At 45.2% G+C, this 24319-nt stretch overlaps 2 protein-coding genes across 3 annotated transcripts in view; one reads left to right on the forward strand and one right to left on the reverse strand.

Annotated features, from left to right (window-relative positions):
* Nucleotides 1–16514, reverse strand: part of LOC119464371 (serine/threonine-protein kinase D3-like) — a 56730-nt gene extending 40216 nt beyond the window's left edge. Inside the window, exons 1-6 of one of the 2 annotated variants that reach the window (XM_037725311.2) lie at nt 16182–16320; nt 9758–9904; nt 3955–4093; nt 2937–3068; nt 1642–1805; nt 361–661 (exon numbers count right to left, since the gene is read on the reverse strand). In XM_037725311.2, the coding sequence (XP_037581239.1) occupies nt 361–661; nt 1642–1805; nt 2937–3068; nt 3955–4093; nt 9758–9901 (880 nt within the window). In that variant the 5' untranslated portion in view covers nt 9902–9904; nt 16182–16320. Of the gene's footprint in view, nt 1–360; nt 662–1641; nt 1806–2936; nt 3069–3954; nt 4094–9757; nt 9905–16181 lie in introns of both variants that reach the window. The other variant, XM_037725309.2, reaches the window with a different exon arrangement.
* Nucleotides 16515–16765: 251 nt separating this feature from the next.
* LOC119464373 (probable methyltransferase-like protein 25) lies at nt 16766–21454 on the forward strand. Its single transcript, XM_037725312.2, has 2 exons — nt 16766–17241; nt 18716–21454. The coding sequence occupies exons 1-2, from the start codon at nt 17018–17020 to the stop codon at nt 19797–19799; spliced, it is 1308 nt and encodes a 435-aa protein (XP_037581240.1). The 5' UTR covers nt 16766–17017; the 3' UTR covers nt 19800–21454.
* The last annotated feature ends 2865 nt before the right edge of the window (nt 21455–24319 follow it).

Here is a 24319-nt window from a genome sequence, read left to right on the forward strand (position 1 = left end):
GCTGCTTTCTTTATGGAGGTGTTCTCCGCAGCGCATGAATGGCTTAAAAAAAAAAAAAAAGTACAGAGAAGGAAGAGCGCTGTTTCTCCTACATAATTTTTCTAGAGTTGTTCATGCACTACGCAAAACACCGCCATGAACAATTGCCAACTTGCCCAAGCTTCCACCCTTGTACTGCTTTCCTTAATCAGCCACAGATGTGCCTTTAAAGAACACACATTTCTGTCTCAAAAGAAGCACTGACAGGTGGTTATCATCAATGTGAAGTATTACTTAGGAAATGCACTTCCTCAACCACTACACTGTATGTTGTGTTACTGCATTAAGTATGCAAAGTTTCAGTGATTGCAGCCCACTCACAGGCGTCAGCCCACTCGCGGGGTGCCTCGCCAGTGCAGTCCATGGGGATCTTGTCCATGCAGCGCTTGTGCACATTGAACTTGCAGTCCTTGCACTGCAGCCCTTGGCGGAAGAGACCCTTGAGCAGTCGTTTGCAGTGTTGGCACACCGTTGGCTTGGCGTACGAGTGCACCACAAACGTGTGCGGGATGCAGATGCGGCCCGCCAGCTCCCGCTCCACCCATGCGGGGCGCCCCATGTTCAACGACGGGGACCGCTTCTCCCGCGAATTCGACGACAAGTTGCTCCCACTGCAGAGCAACTGCACACAACAAGTGGAATTGCTATCAAGCATAAGACTCACAGGGACGTGTACTAACTGGTACTACTACTGCATAGTACATATTCATTAAGAACGACACATACAAAGAGCACAAACCATGAGACAATAAATGAGTGTCTTGTGTTTTGCATACTTCCTGTGTTGATGCAAGCAATGGTCTAAGAGTATATTTCTGTAGGTGTGATCACAGCTCCAGAAATGGTGGTGTGAGCCGCTTCCAGATAATATCCATTCATGCTAATGTTGCCCAGGGAAAAAGCGGTACAGCTGTTTGGTTTTACATTTTTCACGAGTGCCTGCCAGAAATGCGAGGGACGTGCAGTCGGCTTGGCTGCAAAACTACGATGAAGCCAAGTGGACCCACTGTTGTGCTTAGACCAACTCCTACACTATGCGGGATATGCACACTTTTTTTAAAAGTATTCATTTCTTGTAGAAGCACCGACATATTAAAACAAACTTAGCTATGACACACGGAAGTGTAACCACAAATGAGGAAAACCTTAAAATTTGTGTAATGCAGTTACTGCCTAGACATTGTCACCACAGTGAAGCAATAAGCTTCACTAAGCACTTTAGAAGCAGCACCATTTGGATCAAAATAGCGTGCATCTTCTTTTTTCCCCAGTGAGAATACAGGTGTGTAGACGACCTTGCAAAATATATCTGTAAGCATGCAGTGACACGTGGCCTCAAATGTAGGTGTTTCAAGTCCCTGGATGTCGTAACACAGCTTCTCTTGTAATCACTCAGTTCAGTGAATAGACCACGATGTGAATAGGTCACTGATAGGTCAAAAAGAGAAGAAAAAAAAAAAAAAACGACATATTAACAAACGTCAGCTACAGAGAAGATAACAGAAGATGTCGTAAGTGTTGTGTTTTAGTCATCAAATTTGCAAAGAAGTGCTTGTTAACATTTGAAATAAATAGCAAGCCATGTATCTTGGCCCAACTCACCACATTATGGTCATCATTGAAAGTAGCTGCGCTGGATGCAGTCCGTTGGACTGCTTCCGTTGGGCTCCGAGGGTACATCGAGGTGGAGGACCGCCGCCGCCGTGTGTGGCTGCAGTTGTTTGGGATCTTGTATGCGCACCGCTTGTGAAAGTTGAGCCCACAGCCTGTGTCACAAAAATGAGCAGATGCACCTGAGAGCTTACGCTCACGGGGTTGCCATTGGCAACGGCACGGCACAGGTTAAGCCAGTGGCAGCACTGTTGCGTGCCATTATGTACGGCCAAGCAAGAACGGAATACAAGTGAAAGGAAATGAAGTAGAACACCACTTAAAGTTATGATTAACCAAAATTGCAATCCCTCTGGAAATGCAGCGATTGGATGGATGGATGGATGCTATGAGCGTTCCCTTTGAAGTGAAGCGGTGGGTTGCACCACGAAGCTCTTGTTTTTATTTTGCCAAATGTCCTCCCTATTCTAAAAACAAAAAATTCCCAGCATCAAGCTTTCTGAACCACCATTGGAAACAGTTTCTGTACGCCTCCATTGTTTATGGTCTCCATACTTTTCTACCACCAAACCTCCCATCAGTGCTAAGTGTGCTCCCGCCTCAAAACTAAGCACCTGTTGCCAAGACTGGAAAATGCAGAAAGAAGCAACTCGCCTTCTGGTTTATTTCCTCCAGTTAGTCCTGGAAGTGGTGTTGCCTCCTGTTTTCTACTTCCATTAATGAAGAGCTTTAGCTTGTCTGTAACATGTATTAACCTTCACACAATACTGGATTACTGGAGATGTGCATTGTAGCAACAATACTAGTAGTGATATCGTGTGATGATTTTGTCTAACAACAATGTACTAGACACTGTTTTCTTGTGCTGCATGGGCATTCTTGTCTAAAAAAAAATTTTAAACATATCACGTTAACGATTACATGACTGCTGACACTTCACACCAGCAGCTAAATAGAATATGGTTGGTTGCTGCATTAAAAGCTCCATGTTGTCTCTGATCTGTGTCACCAGCATGGCTGCTCACATGAATGTTGCCGATAACCCGGTATTATGCAAAGGGCAATTAACTCCTTATTGGGCGAACTTGTGCCCAGAAAGACAAGTCAAACTCAAATAACAATGATAGCAGCAAGCATAGTTGTCGGCTGTCAAATCTAATCTCAATGAGTCGAGTTTGTCTGCTATTTAATACATGTCTCAAGATATTTTCCAAATTAACTGCTTGTGCCCGCATACATTCGAGAACTTTACTTCAATATTTGATTCACAGACGACCCATACTCACCCTCGCACTTCAGGCCTTGCCGGACTAGGCCGAAGAGCATCTCGCCACAGAAGTCGCAGAAGGTGGGCGTCTTGTACGAGTGCACTGTTAGCGAGTGCGGCCGGATCTGGACATCGTCACTCGGGTTTTGGGCTGCACCAGGCAAGACAGGCTCAGAAACATAAGAGAACACAAGCAGTGGTCTAAGAGAAATGTCATATCACAACAAACAACCAATTTACTAGGAAACCTTCAGGGCAACTGAATAGGATCTTTTCAGAATTCAAAACCGCTGAAGAATGTATTTTCCTGTTTACTTTACCCCCACAGCCCTGCGTCATGTAAGTGAGGTGGGCTACAGGGGCTCCCTGACTACAGATGCAGGATTTTCTTATTTTGGTTTTATGCAAAACCATGCAGATATCTGCAGGTAGACAGAGATGTCAAGGTAGGGTACTTGGAACTAAAACACATGGAGATAATTTTACAAAAAGCAAATTTGTATATATTTTCTAAACATCACCTTTAGACTTGACAATGAAATTAATTAATGTCTGCATGTAGAAATAACACATACAGTACTGAAAGCAAATTGGTTCGAGTTTTCAAGCCCAACGACTTAGGAACATTACCTTACAGGCTGCTTTGAGAGATAAACTATAAATTGTCATTCCCTGGTGTTTGCCCTTCATAACACCAGAAAAAAAAAAGTGTGATTAAATATTAATTCTTTCCTAGTACAATAGAAAAGTTAACTAGCAATGAATCTATTGAATCCTAATCAGTTCTTGCATTGTTATCAACAGCTTAATTCCTACATTTATGAGCTTTTATTCTCTGACGTATAAATTTTCTGGTGTGTTCTGTGCAATCAAAATGACAATTCAGTGTGATGTTAACTGAATGAGCCACTGCTTGTGTCGATGCAAAAAATGATTGCCTTTCCTGCTTGGTCCTGCAGTTACGTTGCCTGACCAACAAATTTTTTGCACACGCAGTGGCTCTTGGGACGGGGATAGTCCAGCTCCCTGCTACTTGCCTGAAACGACAATCTCCACCAGGGTGCCCTCGGCCACATCAGAAGCAGCATTGATGGGCAGCAGAATGTTCTCACTGTTGTAGTCGTGCCGGAACAGGAGCAGCCGCTCACTCAGCCTGTTCAGGCCGTGCTCCGGCAGCTGGACAATCCAGTGCGGGCCAACAGGGAGTAAAACAAAGCCGGCTTGAACATGCAACAGTGCTAGTGCAGATGCAGACCTGCCAACCCTGAACACTAAAGAATATCATAGCTGCAGACAATAAATAAATAAATAAATAAATAAATAAATAAATAAATAAATAAATAAATAAATAAATAAATAAATAAATAAATAAATAAATAAATAAATAAATAAATAAATAAATAAATAAATAAATTGTGTAGTTGTAATGTCTCGAAGCTGCAAGTGTGGGCTAGGAGAAATGCCATAGAAAGGAGCTCTAGAATAATTCTGGACCTTCTGGGGGTCTTTAATGCGCGCCTAAAGCACTGCCCCATTGGAATGTGGTGCCAGCAGCCAAGATTTGAACCCCCAACCTTGCACTCAACAGTGCAATGTCATGGCAGGTACAAAAAAAAGATAATGAAAGTTACTAGAATTTGGTGAAAAGTATTTAGAACAGCTTCATTATTCAAGATGTTGATTGTTTATTAAAAATTTGGAGACAGTTCTGTAGGCTTGCTGTGAACAGTCACTCTGCTCTACAGTCACAGTAAGAATGATTTATGCCACAGACAAACCGAAATCGTCATGAAGCTAATGAAGTCACAGCGGCTGAAATTTCGATTACTGCTATGCTTTAATTCCATGAGTGGGTGGTGTTGCAGTGAGTGGGTGCGAATAACTGAGCGGACCCGAAAAATCGGGCCTTGAAAAAAATGTTGGCAGGCGACTGCATTCACATTCTTTTGAAATCAGTTTTGTCCTAAACTGGATGCAATAAAAATAGTAACATTATCGGTGCCACTATGACAACTTTGGCCTTTACTTTATGTTCTATTACAGAAACTCTTACCATGAAATTAATGAAAATAAGAGTTTTGAAAGAATACCTTGTCAGTCCAAACTGCTTAAGGGCCCATTTAAGAGTGCACTTTTTAAAGAGTGATTTAAAGAAGAGGGAAGATACATGTGCAAGTTCCTGTATGTACTTTTTTTTAAATACCAGTTTTACTGTGATAGATTTCATAAAACAAGGACAAATGCAAATATAGGGCAGCTAAAAGCTGGAGGCACTGAGGCTAGACAGCCAGCAGTTAAAATGAGCCAGCCCGTGCAACAGCCTGACATACTTTTGCTTGCACATGCAGTACAGATGATAAGTGGCCTGTCAAGGCAACTGTGCTGTTACAATGGCCTGGAGACTGCTGCCAAATATGGCTGCAAGGAAACCAGTAATTAGCCAGGACACATCCCAAACAGCTACACGCATGACGGATGATGGTGCAACCATGGCCTAGCTAAAAGTGTACCGGTATGTGAATACTGCAGTGAACGTGTACATTGAACAATTTGCCCGAGTCCTTACATGTACCTTTTTGCTACGTGATGATGATGATGAGCGATGTTTTTTGGCAAAGGCACCTAGGTCAAAGAGTGCCAGAGATTTTGTGTTGACTGTTGAACGAGGTTAGATTAAATGAAGAGTTTTATGTGAACTACATCAAACAGACATGGGGGTTATAAAAAGTGCACAGGGCCTATTTAGATATACAAAAGCTTAATAAAATGCCATACAGTTTCTTAAAAGTATGAATACAGGTGTTACCAGGTCCTAATAAAATAATAAAGTAAAGAATGACTGTGCACAATCTTGGGACGCAATCAGGCATCCTCACGTAACTATTCTTGCCTTGGCAAGTGCTACAAGGCAGCCGACAATAATATACGAGTGTTGGTCCAGAAATAAGGTTACCATCAATGTTACAAATAGACAAGATTGTTTATTCTCATAGCAATGTACATCGTTGGAAAGAAGACACTTTGCTCTATTTTTCGAAATAATCGCCAATTTTGTAGACAGTGCTCCAATTTCAGTATCCCAATGTCGTAGAACTCTGTCGCCAACCCATTGAGGAAGCGTTGGCCACTCAAGTGTTCCTTTACCTTGGGGAACAAGTGATAATCGCTAGGCGCAAGGTCCGGACAGTACAGTGGGTGGGGCATGACAGTCCGCCCAAAGTTTGTCAAAAGGTCCTGGGCTTGACGGGAGACGTGAGGTCGGTCGTTGTCGTGAAGCAGCGTTACACCGGCTGTCAGTCCTCCTCGCCGGCGGTTATGGATAGCTCGCCTGAGTTTTCTTAGTGCTGCACAATAACTGTCTGAGTTGATTGTTGTCCCAGGTTCCATGAAATCGATCAGCAGTATCCCCTTACGATCTCAAGACACACTGGCCATGACTTTGCCAGCAGAAGGAGTTTGTTTGAATTTCCTTGCGACTGGTGACCCTGAGAGACGCCATTGTTTGGACTTTCGTTTCGTTTTGGGAGTGAAATGAAACACCCACATTTCGTCTCCCATAACAATGGAGTCCAACAATCCTTCCTTATCTTCTTGACACGGTTGAAGAAACTGGCGAGCACAGGCAAGGCGTTTCTCCTTGTGTTCTGCTGTCAACAGATGCAGTACCCATCGAGCACAACACTTGTGATACCCCAATTTTTCAGTCCAAAGCTCTTTCCACTGTACCGTAAGAACTCCCAGGAATCTGAGCAACAAGTTCACGACGGTGATCCTCCTGTTTTGAAGCACTTCGCGTTGGACCATCTCGATAATCGCCTCCGAAACTGACGGTCTTCCACTTCATCGTGGAAGTCGTTCTGACTGGCACTAAACTCCCTGTACCACTTTCGGACGTGTTGAATGGACATACACTTGCCGCCATACACCTCTGTCAACTGACGATGAATATCCACGCGTGAAGTCCCTTTGGCGTGCAAAAAGCGAATTACGGAACGAATCTTGCACTTGGCGGGAGCAACAATGGGCACCTCCATCTCGGACGGCTGCTGAGAAAAGACTGAGCAGTGCAGCGAAGCGCAGCCGAGCAGAATCGAGAGTGGGGGAACAGCCGCGCACAGCGGTGTTGCCAGATTTCGCCCCGCACCTTCCAGTGTGGCTGGAGCTCTTTGCGAACCTTATTTCTCGACTGACCCTCGTACATTCCTTTTACTATGGATGTCAACCTGATTATTTTCCCCCAGCCACCCAAGTTTTCAACATTCTGACAAGGCATATCATATAGTGTTTTCACACCGATTGTGCTATCATGCTGGTGGCTTGGTGTTCTATATATTCTGGTATGTTTGAACACATGCCAGATGCCAGTTGATAGTTGGAACTTGTGTCGTCTACCTTGCTCTGTTCCATCTGTTATGCTGTTATTAGTACAACATTGAACTCAAATCAACAACCAAACTTCATGCACTTGTGCTACTCTTTCCTACTGATAAGGCAAAAGTTGATTTTGTTATCACAATATCGTAGGGAGAATGGGTACTACCACAGAGAGAATGCTGAGAAATTGGCCTGTTCTTTTTAACTACTCTTTTTTGTCCAATACGATCAAAGATTGGAATAAGCTGCCAAGTGAAGTTATAGCAAGATTTCCTAAATTTGTTGAATATGTCTTCTAATCACCTTAGCTGCTTGTCGCGTGCCGATTGTGTAAAATTTGTCATTTGCAGTACTCAACTGTTTGCAGCTAATGTTTCACTTTGTGAGTGTTTGCTCTTATTGTTTTATGACTGTTTAATGTTTATGCCTGTTTGTATAACTGTTTCTCAAGATGCAAATTGTTAAATTTTAATGCAATTCCCACTACAGTAATGCCTTATGAACTATGTAGGTATGTATAATAAATAAGCAAACAAAAATAATGTTCTGCCCAGAGGAGAAAGGGAAGGTAAGGACTGAAAAATGGCAATGATGATTTGAACGATCAAGGGCTCTTTCTACCAAGCGTGCACACACAAACACTCAGAGACATGATGCTGTCTAAACCATGAAACTGTATTGTCCTCAAGAGCATGGTCTGATTATGTAGCAAAGGCAGAAGTGCCAATTTATGTATGACAAGAACAGCAAGCACATCAACATCAACAGTGCGCTCTCTTGCCCTAGCAGATGACTGTAGTTTGAGCTAGTTAGTGATACACTTATACTACGATGGTCTCTTATCGTGCTTACCATCCCCATCTGTCTACACGAACTTCCTTCTGATGACAGCTGTGCAGCAAACTACCTTGCATTAAGGTCACTATGCTCGAGCGTTATTGTCACATTGTGGTGATGGTGAAGAACCAAACACCGCCATAAGTGTCAGTGAGAAATCTCACGGGTGATGTTGTGCCCCAAAGGACATTCGAATAGCAACGGTAGTGGCGAGCGCTCTCGTCACTCATCGAATCTAATCTCGCACGGTCAAGTCCTTCCTCTATTTATACATGTCTTACCATACATAGCAGATTAATTATTGATGCTCATGTGCAATGGAGAATGTACAACACTATTTGTGAAGCATATGCAATATATCAGACATGCTTCCTTTGCTATAGTACTGGTAACTACAGTCAAGAAATTCGAGAGACTGAAGGCGCATCTTGCGCTTGGTAACAGTGATTACCCTGTGAAAATGAACACTGGCATAAAGTAAAACAATGAAACGTGGCAAACAGAATAAGAATTCTATACAGGATTAGTTTCACAAATGTCTACTGCTCGCAAGCAAGCAACCAAGCCCAATTTTTAAATCATTTTTATGACAGCAGCTCTTGCACTACTATGGCGAGCCCATTTTTCTGCTTTGTATTCTTTTGCACAAGTTATGCAGAAGTAACAGCCATCTGTCATTTGAGCCTGCAGTGACAGTAGTCGGTCAAGTGAATTCCATGCCCATTAATTGTGTCAATGTGCTGCTGTCATTGACTGCACTAATGCTTAGCACAACTGTACCAGCCTAGCCCTTTTCTGCCACTTCGGCCAATCAAACCGCACTCTTACAAGATTGTATGCGAAGGAAAGGAATCAAAATACAACCTCTGTTTGCAAAATCTGCAGCAGTATGAAATAAATGTGTACAGCATGCAACATTTTAAAACTTACAAAAACCCTTCCCTAACAGTTGTTAAGTTCTGACCAGTGATACAATAAAAAAGGCATTACTAGTGCTTCAAAAGAAATTGCAAAGGTGATATCATGCTCCTAAACCATTTGTCCTACTTAGTTGTGCATACTTAATTATTTGATGGCCAAACTTTGTGCTTCCCCTTGCAGATTTACGTAGAATTGATTTGCCATGTTCAGTGTCCTTGCGCTTGGAGTTGTTGATTATTTGATCTGGCTTCGCAAATCTGTTAGCCTTTTGGTTAAGTCGGATGGTACAGCGGTGGCCCCAAAAAAGGCATTGGTCGCAGGTTAAATCCCCAGTCCAGTATGATTATTTCTCTTAATCTGTGGAACTATCTTTCTGAGAAACAATACTGACTGATTTGTCCAGATTAACATTACACAGAGCCAACAGAAAGAAAACAAGAACCCTGTTGTTGTCCCTGTCATTTATGTCAGTCCCTGTGTAATGTTATGCTGGCCAAGCCAGTCGATACACACCAATTAGCACAGCAAAATACCGTGTTAACAAGAAACCATAGTTGACTGAGTAACTGGAAAATGATCCAGTGGTTCACACTGAGTACATTACTAAAATAATGAAGCAGTGATGGTTTGCGTTGATTTTTATTTAGCTGTTCGTTTATTTGATTCCAGAACAAAATAGGAAGAAAGAAGTGACACAGAAGTGCATACCCTTTTGTGGACGAAGTTGCATGCAGTGTCCTTGAGCGACTTGAGGTTCATCTCGGTGGCATCTATGGTGACCGTGTCGCGGACTACCCCCGACTGCATCAGGAAGGTTACCTCCCCGCCCACGTTCAGCACCGGCAGCTCCATTGCCTGCATCAACAAACCCCGCAAAGTGTCAGCTGCATACTTCATCATCTGCAGAGTAAGTTGTTGGGTGAGTTGGTGCGCGTACGTGAATACGAAACGACCAAGCACAAGGCAGTATGAAAACAAAGACGACGATAGGACCCCACCCTATTGTCTTTCATGTTTTCGTACTACTTTGTCTGAATCTTTTCGTATTCATAAGATTACCCCTCTGTCTTCCAGTTTGTCATGTGAGAGTTGGGTGCTGCTGCGTGTGCCCTAAGCTGGTTTTTTTTATCAGTACCATAAGAAAACTCAGCACGAAGCAGCAAGCATACATAATGAGCTCCCATACCAGTAGCGCACCCAGAATCTCTCCCAGGGGTGGTTGAATTTATGTGGCGGTGGGGGGGAGCAAGCACTTTGCATAATATGCAGTTTCCTTGCTTTAGCCAGAGGAATCCAACAGCAAATAAAATGCCTAATATTTATAATAATAATGACACCAAGGATGATGACGATGTTTATTTCTTCAGCATTTTACTCAAAGTAATTTAAGAATGAATGAATAAATACAAGACAGTGATAGAGTGTTTTGTTAATCAGGAAAATTCGACCTGGCAATGTGAACAGAGCACTGAAGGTACACGTTGCAACACCCAAAATCCCCCCCTGTCGGTGCGCCACTGTCGCATACTGAAACACTACACAGGAGCCTCTTATTGTAATGCAAGAGCTGTAAACCTTAAGCTTATACCATGAAAAATACTACAGTCAAAGCTGACAAATACTGACATTTGACTGTCTATTAAACATTTCATAGCCTTTGATGTGTAGGGGTACTCTGAACTGGCATTCTGCTCTATACAGGGTGTCTCAACTATCATGCAGCAAGATTTAAAATTATGCAAATGCCATGTAACTGGGCAGAACCAAGGTAATGGTGTTTGCCGTCGCTTGGAGATACTCGGATTATTTTTTTGCATTCCGCCTAATTACTTAATTAGTCTTAATTAACTTCTCAAATATTATATATAATTAGGTGAAAAGAGTTCATGAGAAAATTGTAGAGCAGCATGAAAAACTCCCGATATAGCTTTCTGTTGCTCAATACGTGCTACATAACAGTGTTTTTCCAAGCGTGAAAGAAGCCCGCGAATACAAGCAAAATTGCCATGCGACTGGCAGCTCGAGGCACTTTGCGTGTCTTTGCGGGCTTCTGCATTCTAAAACAGCCAATGACAAAACTTTCAAGTACTTTTACAGAGCCACAATGATGTGAAAACTGAGAACTGCTGTGAAATAAACCTCATCACACTGACATACTGGTGATTGGGTTTCAGCGCAAAATATATAAAGAAACAAAATAGAACTGGACATTAATTTTCTCTTCTATTAAACAACCTGTTGCGTGGGACTAACTAAAATAGAGTTTTGACAGAATCTTCAACAGCTTGATTACCGTGACTTCATCAGTCTAAACTGCTTTAGTGTCCCCTTCAAAGAATGCTATAATTACCATGGCAAATTGTGGCAACTATTGACAGGGCCATCCGCTATTGTGTGAATACCCAGTTGGTAAGCGACAATTTATCCTAGTCAACTAATTAACCACACAAAGCCCAATGTATGATACACCGAGTTCATACCTCAAAATTCTGATCTAGGCATGGTAAACTTAACGCAGAGCCAATAGTAGCGTGTTTGATATGCTGGAGTGAAGCCCCTCCACCCCCCAAAGCTGTGGATAGTTGAAAAAACCAATTATAATAAATAAGTACTATACTAATTGTATTGTAACTCAAATAACATGTGGGGCTAAAGGCCCTTTACCGTTAAAGGGGGGGGGGGGGGAGATTACATTTACTGTGATATAAAAGCTGAGATATCAGCTTGCATCAAAGTTCTGACCTGCTTCTCAGCATTGGGCAAGGGAAATATGCGTGAAAAGGGAAAGAGAAAGAAGTGTTCATCACTAAAATGGCAGGAACCATCAGCGAAGACACAAATACTTCAAAGTCTCAAATCCAGGCCACTCTCGTGCGAGAATTTGATGTTGGCCTTTAGAATATTGAGGACATGTGGGGAAGAAGGAGGTGTTAAAAAAATGTCATTCTGGGGCTTTACGTGCCAAAACCACGATATGATTGCGGGGCATGCCGCAGTAGTGGCGAACTCCAGACTAATTTTGAGCACCCGGGGTTCTTTACGTGCACCCAAATTTAAGTCTTTGCATTTCGCCCCATTGAAATGCAGCCGCCGCGGCAGGGGTCGAATCCATGACCTCAAGCTCAGCATAATGATGTCACAGCCATTAAGCTACCACAGAGCTGTCAGGTTTGCACTTGGTTCACTCAACCTCAGGGGAGGAAGCAAACAAAATGATGGTTTAGGTGCATCTGCAAGATGAGTCTTCAGGCAATCATGCCGTAATTAGGCTGATGTAGGTGCAAGAACACCGATGGAATGTTTTCCCCTTCTCTTAACAGTGGGTACCTTAGCAAACTTGCAAGATAAGCTCTGCTGATATTGGTAACGAAGTTCTTAGTCACCTTCCATGTGGTTCTTGGCAATCATTTGCATTTTTTATAACTTAAGGGATTCCAGATGATAGTGTGGGGTAACTAGGGGTAACAACGTCCACGTACTGTGAGCTATTTCGCACTGTTGGTTTTTTTGGACTCCCATCAGCCTTAGTTCTTTTAGCACATTATGTTTGTTATGTCATGTGTATTAACGTTCTGTCCGGGTGTAGTTTGGCTTTTGTTATAAATGTAGTTTGCACTCTGCATCACGTTTTCGACTGCTTTTCCTGCGTCCTTTTCCTCATCGCGCGGCACGACAACCAATCATCGCGCGGCACGACGAATGTCTTCGCAATTTTCTTTACAACCGTGTTAGTATGCGACAGTAGCGCACCCAGGATCTCTGCCAGGGGGGGGGGTTAACAGTTTGCCAATGCCATCTAAACAGCACTAATTTCGATTTCTTCACGGGAAATTGTAAAAAAATGCACTTTTTGCGAGTGTGCAGACGATTGCGCGTCTTACATCTTAGTTGCAGTACTCAAATGCCTAAGGAAAGAAAAGGGGTTAAACAAAAGGGGGGTTTAAGTCGGCCTCAGGGGGGGGGGGGTTACAACCCCCAAATCCCCCCCCCCCCCCCTGTCGGTGCGCCACTGGTATGTGACCCACCCAGCCCTACCACTATCCCTGGCGCCAATCAAGTACATGCCACTCTAGAGAAAAAATTTCTGGCTATGCCACTGAATAACAGCAAGACTGACAACTGGGCAAGCTGATACACTTGCATCGTGAAGAAAGCAACGAGTTGAGGTGTTTTTGCCATGCGTTCTTTCGTGATTTCTTTGCGTATGCATAAAATAAAAGCTTATTTGTGAGTAAAAAGACATCAGCACCTGTCATATTGTTCTTCTTCACTTGATGTTGCACCTTTATGCTGCTTTCTTCATGATGCAAGTTTTTAATACCCCAGCCACAAAGGGGCACTTTCGATTGCAACCGAGCTCTATCAGGATTGAATTATTGATTGCAATTGGTTGATTTGCAATATCTGCATAAGGGAGCCAATTGCGGTCATGAGATTCAATACCTATCAAGTTTGATCATGATCAAATGCGCACCGTGTGGCTGGGGCATTAAATACGACTGAGACAATCACACGAAGAAATGACTGCCACCAAAGTAGTTGTCAAATGCTGGTTACAAATGGCCATTTGTGTGTTGCTTGTTAAGAGCAGAGATCTCTAATGGCTTCTAAAACAATCGGTTGCGGAATGTCAAGTTCATTAACCAAAGCTTTAGAATTTGTAACAATTCACTGCACCAGTATTATTTAAATTGTTACTGTAAAATGGCTTAACAGTCTATTTGCTTCAGACACATCATGACCCACAAATCACATTTCTCTTGTCATGTAGTGTAGTGTCAAAAAACAAAGCAGAACTGCAGGTGTAGATGGTGGCACAATAGCATGAACTACGCTAAGGTTGGTAGACAGCTCATAACACAGTATGTGCTATACGAACATGCTGAATGCTGATTATAACTTCAGTGTGGACATCCAAGGTATAGATGTGACCACGGTTCTAACACCGTAGATGTGACAAATGAGTTTTGGCAGCAGTGCTTAGTATTCAACGTACAGCAGATTCATTTGCAGATTTGGCATTCAATGTACAACAGATATTTTTATTCAAGCTGTATTCAACGTCCCTGTTTTCCATGTGCATATTTACACAAGGTCATCTACACAACTTCTGGTCCCAAAATGTTACTGCATTACTGAGATCAACGGGCACAATCTCCAGCAGGGCACGTACGAGAGGTAGAGTGCAGCACTTTATCTCTTTGCAAATTAGATGTCCCACTTAACATAAAGCTTTTTTACGCTCATTCGTCTAGCTTGCATACCCTCGCGTCTTTTTTCTGCTGCATCTTGCAGCCCAGGCGAATGCAGGCGCACATTTCCGCGCAATAAAACCCACGGTCGTCGGTCAACGCACTATCATTCATTCGTCCCGTCTGCGCGCGCCGCTCCCACGATAGCCGAAAACAAGGCGAGGCGACGAAATGACATTGCCGAGAAACTGAAAATAGCGCCTCCCCACAGCGCTCACGCGGCAGATGGCGCGATTTGCCGCGTACGCACGCACTGACCGCAGGCGGCGAGTTCGAAGCGGCAAAGAAATCTTAGCACGAGAAGACGGGCGGCCCGCTCCTGAGAACGGAGACAGCTGCGGTGCTGTTGTCACGCGACCCCCCTCTGTAGTATGCGTTCCAAGCCGGCGTGCCGAACCGTCGCCGCCGCCGCACGCCAGGCCCAACTGACCGGGACGGCCTTTTGAGGGCGAAGTGGTTTTGCAGGCCGCCGGAACCGCGCCTGCTCCGTAGACCAAATATTCGAAAGTTCAGGGAGTCGCGTGTCCGTTCTCTCCTTTTAAGTTGCGCTGTGGCTATCGTTGTTACGAAAGGAGGGATTGGAGGAGGAAGCGGGCACCCCTAGCACGACTTCCGGTCAAGTTGCGCGGAGATAAAAAAAAAAAAAAAAAAAGCGAAAAAGAGTTACCACGACGGTGAGTATGACAATTACGGCAGCGAATTGCGTGCGCCAGTTTGCGCAACCAAAACTAAACGGCACTCAAGGACAAGACGCGGGCGTGTATCTAGACGACACTTCGCGAAACTGGTAATACCGCAGGCGCCAAGATATTTAATTTTTTATTTGTCCAAGATATATTTGTTATGTTTTGCATTCACCTGTCTCTGTCCTCAAGCCGCTCAATCGCGCTTGCTACGTTGAATTCGTTTCACTGACAGTGAATTAAGCTATGCAAGAACACATCGTAGAAGACAGCAGAGACTTGCACGATCTGTGCGGCACATGAAAGACGCGACGCTCAAACTCCTCTCCATACGTCCGCATGTGCATACGTCAAAGGCCCGCCACCGATTTAGGAGAGGACAAACTTGAACATAAAATACACATACCTCAGGGAGCAAGCTTAACATAGTGGCAGATGTGAACGAACGCTGAAGGACCTCCGAAAGCTCGACGCAAGGTCCGGTTTTGCCAGCTGTTTTTTGTCCGGCCGACACGCGTCTCAGCTTTTGGGGCGCTCCGCTATGTGTATCTGTGACGGAGGTCACGGGGAGATGCGGGCATGGGTCAAAGCAAAAAAAAAAAAATAATAATAATAATAATAAATTACCCGCTTTGGAATTAAGCTTTGCCGTCTAACTAAATACGACTTGACTATGGGCAGCTAGCCACCGAGCGACGTCGTAAACTGCGGGAAATCGCGCAACGAAAATTGCCCGCGCTCCTGTGTTTTCCTCAGAGCGCGCTCGATCGTGCCCTGCGTACGGATTGTGCGTCCGCGAATCATGCAGTACTACGACCGCGAATTAACGTCCGCAGCCCGCAAAGTATAGACGCGTGGCTCGCGATGGAAAGAAAATAAAATAAAGCTCGATCAGCGACGGGAGGAGCGCCAAGTGCGCGTTGAGGTCGTGTGCGAGCGAGCCGGTAATTTACCATTCCTAGCCGCACTTTTTCGGCCTTTCTTTTTTACTTTTTTTTCCCCGAAGGTCGCGCTGGCACTGCTGGTTTTGGAGGTGCGCAGGGGACGACGAACGCAAAACCAGTGACTGCCCCAGACGGACTGCCAACGCGACAGGGGAGTGCGTTCAAGAGCACGGCCGCGATGAAGATCCGGTTTCCTGGCAGGCGAAAATCACCCGACGACTGGCGAGCGCTGAAATTGGGGGGAGGCCCTTACCGAACGGCGGGTGGCCGATGTCCCCTCCAGGGTTCTTCGTTGCGGGCGTGCAGCCGCCGGTCAAGCAGGGAGAAGATGCATCCCGCACCGTGAGCAAAAACGCCACGGGTGAAAGCCCACCGAAAACACAGCGGACAGCTGCGGATCGCGCGGACGCACCGCCACAAGGAGCACACGCACTGTAAACACCGCTCTCGCCACCGAGCGAACAACCACTTGCTGAACACCTTAGAATCCTGAGAGCTTCCAGTGAGTTTAGCAAAAGTTCGACAATACGCAGGCGCATTGCAGAACAAAGAGAACGTACGCTTTGCCTGCCATCTTGTGAAAGCGACGTCAACGTTTTTATAGCGTTTATACTAGTTCGTTTTGCAGCTTTAAAACGTTGCCGTAAGGTGGCCGTACAATCGCAACATCTGTAGCTCACATCTTTGGTCGCACGGGGGCGAAAAATCAATTACGATGCATTACACATGATGTTAATTTTAACGAATACCTTTTACGCACAAGTTTTAGTCTGAAAATATGTGTGCTTGTGCAAAAGTCAAGTTTTACCCATAATTTTTGTTACACTAAAAATTTTGTTCTCACCGCTGACGTACATTCTCAGTGGCAGCGCCGCTGTGGCAAATTAACGTTTAAAGAAGCAAGGCACCACTGTACGTTTTTGAAGCCAACGCAAAAACTGCTGGACCGCTCGACGTCTCGAACGCCGCAAGCCAGGTTAATCGCCGAAATGTGCTAGTTGTTAATCGGCGACAACGTAGCATAGCGCCAGCCGACATTAGAAGCCCCTAATTACATGAGTGAGCGTCCACAGTGCTTCCCGCCCCGCAATGTCGAGTTCGCGACTGGATGAATTACGGCGCGCACTAAGTAGAGTGGCCGATTTCACAGAGGTGCACAACTCATTCATCAATGCCCACATGGTGGACTTCTACACAAACCAACACTGGGAGCACCTCGTGGACGCCGATGTCGGCAGGGACCTGCTCAGCTTGACTGAACAAGAACTTTTGTGCTTGGGAACTGGGCAGTTCATGAATCTTGAATGCGTGAGGTAGGAAGGCCACCATGTGACGCGCTGCTGGCTGTGCGGGCTACCTTGCGATTTGCATAAGTTTTGGTGGTATCACAAATGTGTACCAGTATCACGTTGCGATTTGCAAAAGCTTTGGTAGTATCACTAGTGTATCGGTAGCACGTAACCTACTATGTATTTTGTAGGCAATCTACACGTCGTCGTGACAACAAAGACGCCGCGCAAGTCTTTTTTTTTTTTTTTTTGCTTTGCATGCGTAGCGTTGCGTACCTTAATAAGGTTGGTTTGCTCGTTATGTACCGTTAGCTTTAGCTAAGCAACAGAAGGTTAAAGTGACCTGGGGATATATTCTGAAACGTTCCACGTCGGCGATAGTTCGCCTAGGCGACAATTTCGCCATCAGGCGCGCGCTGATTGGCTGGTTGAGCAAAATCGGATGAGCTGATTGGCTGGTTGAGCCCGACGTCACTCAATTTTGCTCAACCAGCCAATCAGCGCGCAGCTGAAGGCTAAATTGCCGCCTAGGCGAACTATCGCCGAAGTAGAACTACAGGGGCCGTATTCTGAAACGTTCGCCTAGGCGAAATCAGCATGCGCGCTGATTGGCTGGTTGAGCAAACTGAATGACGTCGGGCTCAACCACCCAATCAGCTCATCCAATTTTGCTAAAACAGCCAATCGGCGCACGCCTGAAAGCGAAAAAAGAAATTTCGCCTAGGCGAACGTTTCAGAATACGGCCTCAGTGTACTAGTAGAACGAAACCAGCAGAACACGACATTTCCTTTCACGAAGTTTCGTGACGGAGCCATGTTCCATCTAGCGCCACACGCATACCTTCATTGCCGCCCAATATATTGAAAAATGAATAATTTATATACACTCTTAAGCGTGTTTATCAGCGTGACATATATAGCATGAATGACAGGAAAGTAGCGAGCGCAGAGTTTTCAAGAAAGGAAACGCAAGAAAGACCATACATGTACTCTTAAAAAGCTTGCATCTTTTGGCGCTTATCTTGCCTCACAACAATAATTGTCACCTGTCTCGCCCGCATTTCCTTTCTTTTGAGGCTGCGCGTTCAGTATACTTCCTTGGGTCATGTCATAAACGGCATGCACATTATCAATGTGATATAGCATTCTCGACAGGAAAGTAGCGCGTGCAGAGTTTTCAAGAAAGGAAACGCAAGCAAGGCAGATGATTATCGTTGTGGGACAAAGCCCCGAAGGGTGCAAACGTATTTGAGACTATTTCAAAAAAGTGTTAAAGCTTTCATGCCCTTTCAGGCGTCTTTGAGGTGTACTCTCGAGGTGCGCTGACCAATGCCTCCTCTAAAATTGCACTAACTTGCGCCCATTCAATCGAGCACGATAATGAGATTAGCCAATTAGGAGCGCGATGCATGCAGTCTTGTGTCCCTCGGCATCGTCTTCTGCGGAGTGCCGAAGCACGACTGCCGGCCTCTTGAGCGAGTCTGTACTACGTGCGCAGGGCCGGCCGCGTGCCAGCGCTGCATTCCTTGGCGCTCGAACTGGAGCGACACACACTGTCCGCGCTCGGGGCTCTCAGCAGCGGCGACCGGCTCGCACACCCGGCGGCCTACAGCGAGAGCAGCAGCTTTGCGGCGCGCGGCATGAGCCCCAAGAAGGAGCACGAGGTGGATGCCATGGCCGAGCTGGTGGGCTCGCTCGCGCAGCGCCTGGACGTCCGGCAGCTGCTGGACCTAGGCAGTGGCAAGGGTTACCTGGCCGCGCGACTGTGCGGGCCGCCGCACGCGTTGCGGGTTCTGGCCGTCGACAGCTCGGAAGCGCGGAACCTCAGCGCCCGCGAGCGTGCCGCCAAGATGCTCTGCGCCGAGCGCCTGCAGACACTCACGGCCAGCGTGGACGATCGGTTTGACGTGGATGCCGCGCTGGACGGCAGCGACGGGCGCCTACTCGTGTGCGGCCTGCACACGTGCGGCGAGCTGGGACCCAGCGCCCTGAGGCTGGCGGTGCGCGGGGCACCCAGGGTGCGAGGACTGTGCCTGGTCGGCTGCTGCTACCACCTGCTGGAGCGCGGCTTCCCCATGTCCAAAGAGCTCGGGGCTCGCGGGTGTCGGGACCCGGGCCGCAACGCGCGCATGCTCGCGGCCCAGTGCGCTGACCGGCGCCAGGAGACCGGCGACACGCTCTTCTGGCGGGCGCTGCTCCAGCTGATGCTGACGGACGAGGAACGAGAGTCGGGGAAGCGTGTGGGTCGCCTGACCGTGTCGGGATCGTTCGCAGATTATGCGCTGCGGGCACTGCGGAGGCTCGGCCGCGATGTCGTTGACGAGTCGGCGTTGCGAGCGCAAGCCGAGTGCCTGGAATGCGAATACGCGGGGGAACAACGACGCCGGCTTTCGGCTTTCCACCGGCTGCGCGTCGCCTGGGCCGGCTGCATCGAGGCCCTTTTGCTCCTGGACAGGCTCGTGTTCCTGCTTGAACAGTGGCCGACGGTGGAGGAGGCGCACATAGTGAGGCTGTTCGACCCAACGCTGTCGCCACGTTGCCACGCTCTCGTGGCACTCATGCAACATGTTGGACAGGATTGAAGCAAGCATTCCTTCAGTAGCTTTGATGTGCTTGTGGAGTCGAGGTAATTGTGCAAGCTGTCTGAAAGATGCTGGTTACTACATGGATTTTTGGTGGATCGGTGGACAACACTATTGTTCAAGGTTCTCCATAGCTGGAAAAATAACGTCACCATGTCAGCTAATGTTCTGAGATGAAATACAGGCAGTTTTTGCTGGAGGAATCTTAAAGCACAATGGCAGGCTGTAACATGCACAGAATACAAAAGTCATCGGGGTTCTAGCATAAAGCCTCAATATTTGAGCCATATGTTGAGGACTATGTCAAAGCATTTCTTACATGCACATTTGCATGAACCCAGCCTTCAGTTCATTACTGGGAAGACAGAGTTGTGCACATTTCTCACGGCTATCACAAACTTGGTCCTTTTCTAAGCATGTGGCCATTGCTATAACTTGAGAAGAAACGAGCTGATCAGTTTGTTAGACTGCGCACCTCAAATAAGCACAATGACATGACAACAGGCAGTGAATTCCAAGGATTAGATTTAGGCCACCTGGAATATGCATGCTGCAAAATAAAGTCAGCGAAATGTTCTTGAAATTATGCTCAAATACAGGTCTCCCTTGAACCTGTGGCTTCAGAATCAGTACAAGAACATTAGAATGCCTTCAACAGTAACGGTAGCCAGACATTACCTTGGGGTGCTTTCCACCCTGCTTTCATTTCTTAGGAGGGTGTTCACATGGGACCTACAAAAAAATATCCGAGACCCCGACGCCCTCCCCCAACTTCCTTATTCCCTACTCGCGATGCCCCCCACCAGATAATGCATAAAATTAACACAGCCACAATGGTAATTTAATTGATTGAGCCTAAAATGCCACAAGGGAAGACCAGGCAACAGCACGTTTTCCTTCTTTTCTGGCCCCTTGGCCGTATCTCTTAATTCCTTGCTGTTGGTACTGCATTTGCAATGCAGTACCAACTCGCCCATTCAACACTAGCTGGCAACATCATTTGGACGAACTACACAACTGTTTCAGTATAAAAAAATGCCTCGTTTGAAAAAATAGGTGTGCTCTCAGCCTTATTCGTAAAAGTCAATAAATGCCCTCACTTCGGCCTCGGAACCAGGAACGTGGACAGTATGGATAAGCTGAAGAGGAACGGTAGTGTGCGAAATTATTGCAAGTGAATTGCTTGTTTGCAGTTTTCTGGCATCTACAATATATCTTCGCTTATGCATTTACACTTCCCAGACTAATATTGCAAAATACAATATTGCCCGTTGCTGGGTATGCACTACACAGTTCCTACATTCCACACCACCTAATGTGAAGCCATATTATGTGAGTGTTTTTGTCTGTAAAGATGCCTCAGACATTTGTGGTGTTTTGATGTCCTTTGAGAAGAAACAAGACCTACAGTACTTCCTGTGGAGTTGCAAAGATGAAATGCCTAGTCAAAAGAGTCCTCCAGTTTAGCAATCCCACCAGTGGTGAGCTGAGGCCATGAATTGCACTCGCACAAGAAACTTCCTCCATTCCATCAGCTCTACTTAACAGAGAAGTAGAGGATCTAGTCTCATATTTATTAGTGGCGTAGCCCCTTATCTCATGATACTCATTTTCCCTTGCCCTTGGAATGAAACAATAAAGATGTTTTCATTGTAGCATTTTGCTCTGAGGATCACTTGTGCCCAGACGGGAGGGTAGGTGTTACAAGGATGAACCAAGGCTGCATCGTATTTTCTTTAGCTGATCGATAAACTTTATAGGATGAACAGTAGCATAGAAAATACGCAAATTTTACTTCACAGAGCGACCTCTACGATCCAGGTGGGGGGACAAGAGTTGGCCACAAGTGCCGTTCCACATTTGTTTCATCATCACGACCCTTTATGTCAGTCCTCCATTTCAGAGTCAAAGTTCCTGCCAAAATTTATTGCCCTCCATTCAAGAGCAGGGCAGTCTTGCACAAGACTTTTGCAGCAGAATAGGTAAGCGAGGTTCTACAGTCGAACCTCATAATGAAGTTGCATTTGATATGAAAAAAAAAAAAAAAAAAAAAACATCTGATATTCATTACAAACATACACGCTGATATCAATGGAAACAAATTAGCGAATTTACCTTTACTTCAACATTCCTGATCCATGGTTCAACAGTGCTACCATTAGATGAATTATGAAGCTGCCACAAACATTTGCCATTTTTTGTGTGGCACCAAAACACAGGGTGCTAAAGTGCCTGGCTTGTTGGCAGTGATAAAATGGGCATGGATGCAAGCAAGATGGGATGCAAAACACAAGAATGACTTAAAGGGACAGGGTAAGCCTATACTCCCCATGTATTTTTGGGCATATTGTGGTGCACTTTTTTCAGCAACTAGTAGAGATATCGTCCAGAGGTTGATGTCATTTTGTTCAGTACTTCTGTCTACTGGATCACAAAAAGTCATTATACAAAAAAGCGAATTTAAAGGATTTTTTTTCTTCCCAGACATGCTTTTAGACCAATTTTTGTCAATTTTCTTCTTATTTCACAAAAACAATTCATTGTACAGCCTTAATTTTGGTTCAGATAGAAGATAGAAGAAGTAGTTGCCACATAAGCATTTAGTATGCACACAAGAAATCAGCATGCTAGCTTTTGGCATATTGAAAACAATGGTACCGACATAACAAAAACTTGTTTTGAGAAAACTGAGTTTAAAGGAAACAAAACAAAAGCGGGAAACAGTGTCTCAGGCTTCTCTTGGCTAACAACTTGAATACTGTTGCCTGAAAGCTTTTTCTTTCAGCTAAAATTAGGAAAACTAGGTTTTTCTTGCAGAATAACGCTGAAACAAAGCTACGAAAGCACAGCGTGCGTAAAAGGGCATCATTGGTCGCTTTGCTTTCAGAACGCATTTTTGGGTTGATGTAAATTGCGCAAAATGAAGTGTGATACTGAAAAAGATGCAGAAAAAATGTACTTTCATATTAAAAAAAAAACAAAAAAAAAGTTTTTTTCACTATATTTGCTTACCCTATATTCGCTTAGCCTGAAGGCACGCAGTGCATTCTAACCAGTGTTTCTGTGCAATGCAATATATTTTTTTGAGTGCGCAGTCATCAATGAAAGTTTACAGGACACAGGTGCCATCCATGTTAAGGTACGATACTTTCAATTTGAATTTATAAACTGTGTTGGTCATAAGAACTCTACAGACTGAAAAATTGTATTTGAGGCTGTGTGCCCAGGCTTCGCAGGAATTTAGCCTTTTCACAAATCCTGTATCCTGTATAGTACTCTTGTGGACAACTGTACATACAGGCCACACCCAAGCATGAAATGAAGCTCTAGCTGACAATGTCATATGGCTGAGCCAAGAGTGCAGAGCTGCTAGTTTACGGTTGGCCACATGTGCCTTACATGGTGCCTTCAGGTTGTGCTGTCTAACACAAGTGACCTTGTGCTAGTTTTGCACCAATACTGGTCACAGATAAGGCACCCAGAGCAGCTCTGGTGCATTTTGTTCTTCAGTTTGCTAGAGTGAAAGTTGTGTGCTTTAAGAACACTGCAAAAAAGACTGCAGCTATTCTAGGCACTCTGCCGTTCTGGCACTGGTCACACGAGCTCCTGCATACATTAAATGAGCATTAGAGATGGTGAAAAAATTCTGCAACATGCATAAAATAGCTCCACTAGGTCCGCACAATCCACTATACGATTCCCAGTGGTAGCTAGGGCCTTAAGCTTGAACATGTCTTCAAACATTGACTTAAAGACAATCACAATTGTCTACATGAGGATAGTTTGGTCAGTGGGAGAGCTAGATGCATGGTGTGGATAGCACTTTGGCAAGCAATGCATCTCAATAGAAACAATGGAAAGACATTTTCTGCGATGAGCATCTTGCATGGAGGAGACATCTCGCAGCTTGCAGAGGCATCAAGCAAAACCCTGTCAGAGAGCTGCAGGTGGCCTCTAGTCGGTGCAAAGTAAAAAGCATGCACCACACTTCGTACACCTAGTTCTATCTAGTGCAGTTGGAGCAGCTTTGGCTTGTGGCAACATGCAGCCAAGTGGCACACAATACAAGTGGTTCAAGTGAGCGTGTCTGTAGAATCAGACACAGCTCTGCGGCAGTGTCCTTGGCTACAGCACAGTGGGCCTAAGTTTGTACAATGTACAACATAAATGATCAGCTTCTGGGACCCAACGATATTGTTTAAGAATTACTAAAGGCAGTCGCTATTCTAGTTATCACTAAACAGCTGCTCAGGCCGGGTTGTATAGTGTGCGGACTTGGAACTTCAGAAGACAATCAGCAGACTTCAGCAATTCTTCCAGCTCTGAACTCATTTACAGTGACAGCAGCAAGCTCTCCTAGTGAACACTGCTGTCTTGTCAGCAACTACTGGGTTTCATAGTTTAATTACTTTGAAATTGAAACGTCACTACGCAATGTCATCCTTGTCTGGTACAGTATGTGCCTGTTGTGGCCTGAAAAATACGTGTGGCAAGTTTCCTTGTGTCGTGAGTAAACTAGC

Source organism: Dermacentor silvarum, chromosome 9, assembly GCF_013339745.2.
Source record: "Dermacentor silvarum isolate Dsil-2018 chromosome 9, BIME_Dsil_1.4, whole genome shotgun sequence".
In the NCBI taxonomy this organism is placed as follows: Eukaryota; Metazoa; Arthropoda; class Arachnida; order Ixodida; family Ixodidae; genus Dermacentor; species Dermacentor silvarum.

What these genes read in the sequence shown, in the direction of transcription:
- LOC119464373 (XM_037725312.2), top strand. Translation starts at nt 17,018, where the DNA reads ATGTCGAGTTCGCGACTGGATGAATTACGGCGCGCACTAAGTAGAGTG. An exon ending in ATGAATCTTGAATGCGTGAG is followed by an intron (nt 17,242 to 18,715) that starts GTAGGAAGGCCA and finishes CTACGTGCGCAG; the next exon opens with GGCCGGCCGCGTGCCAGCGC.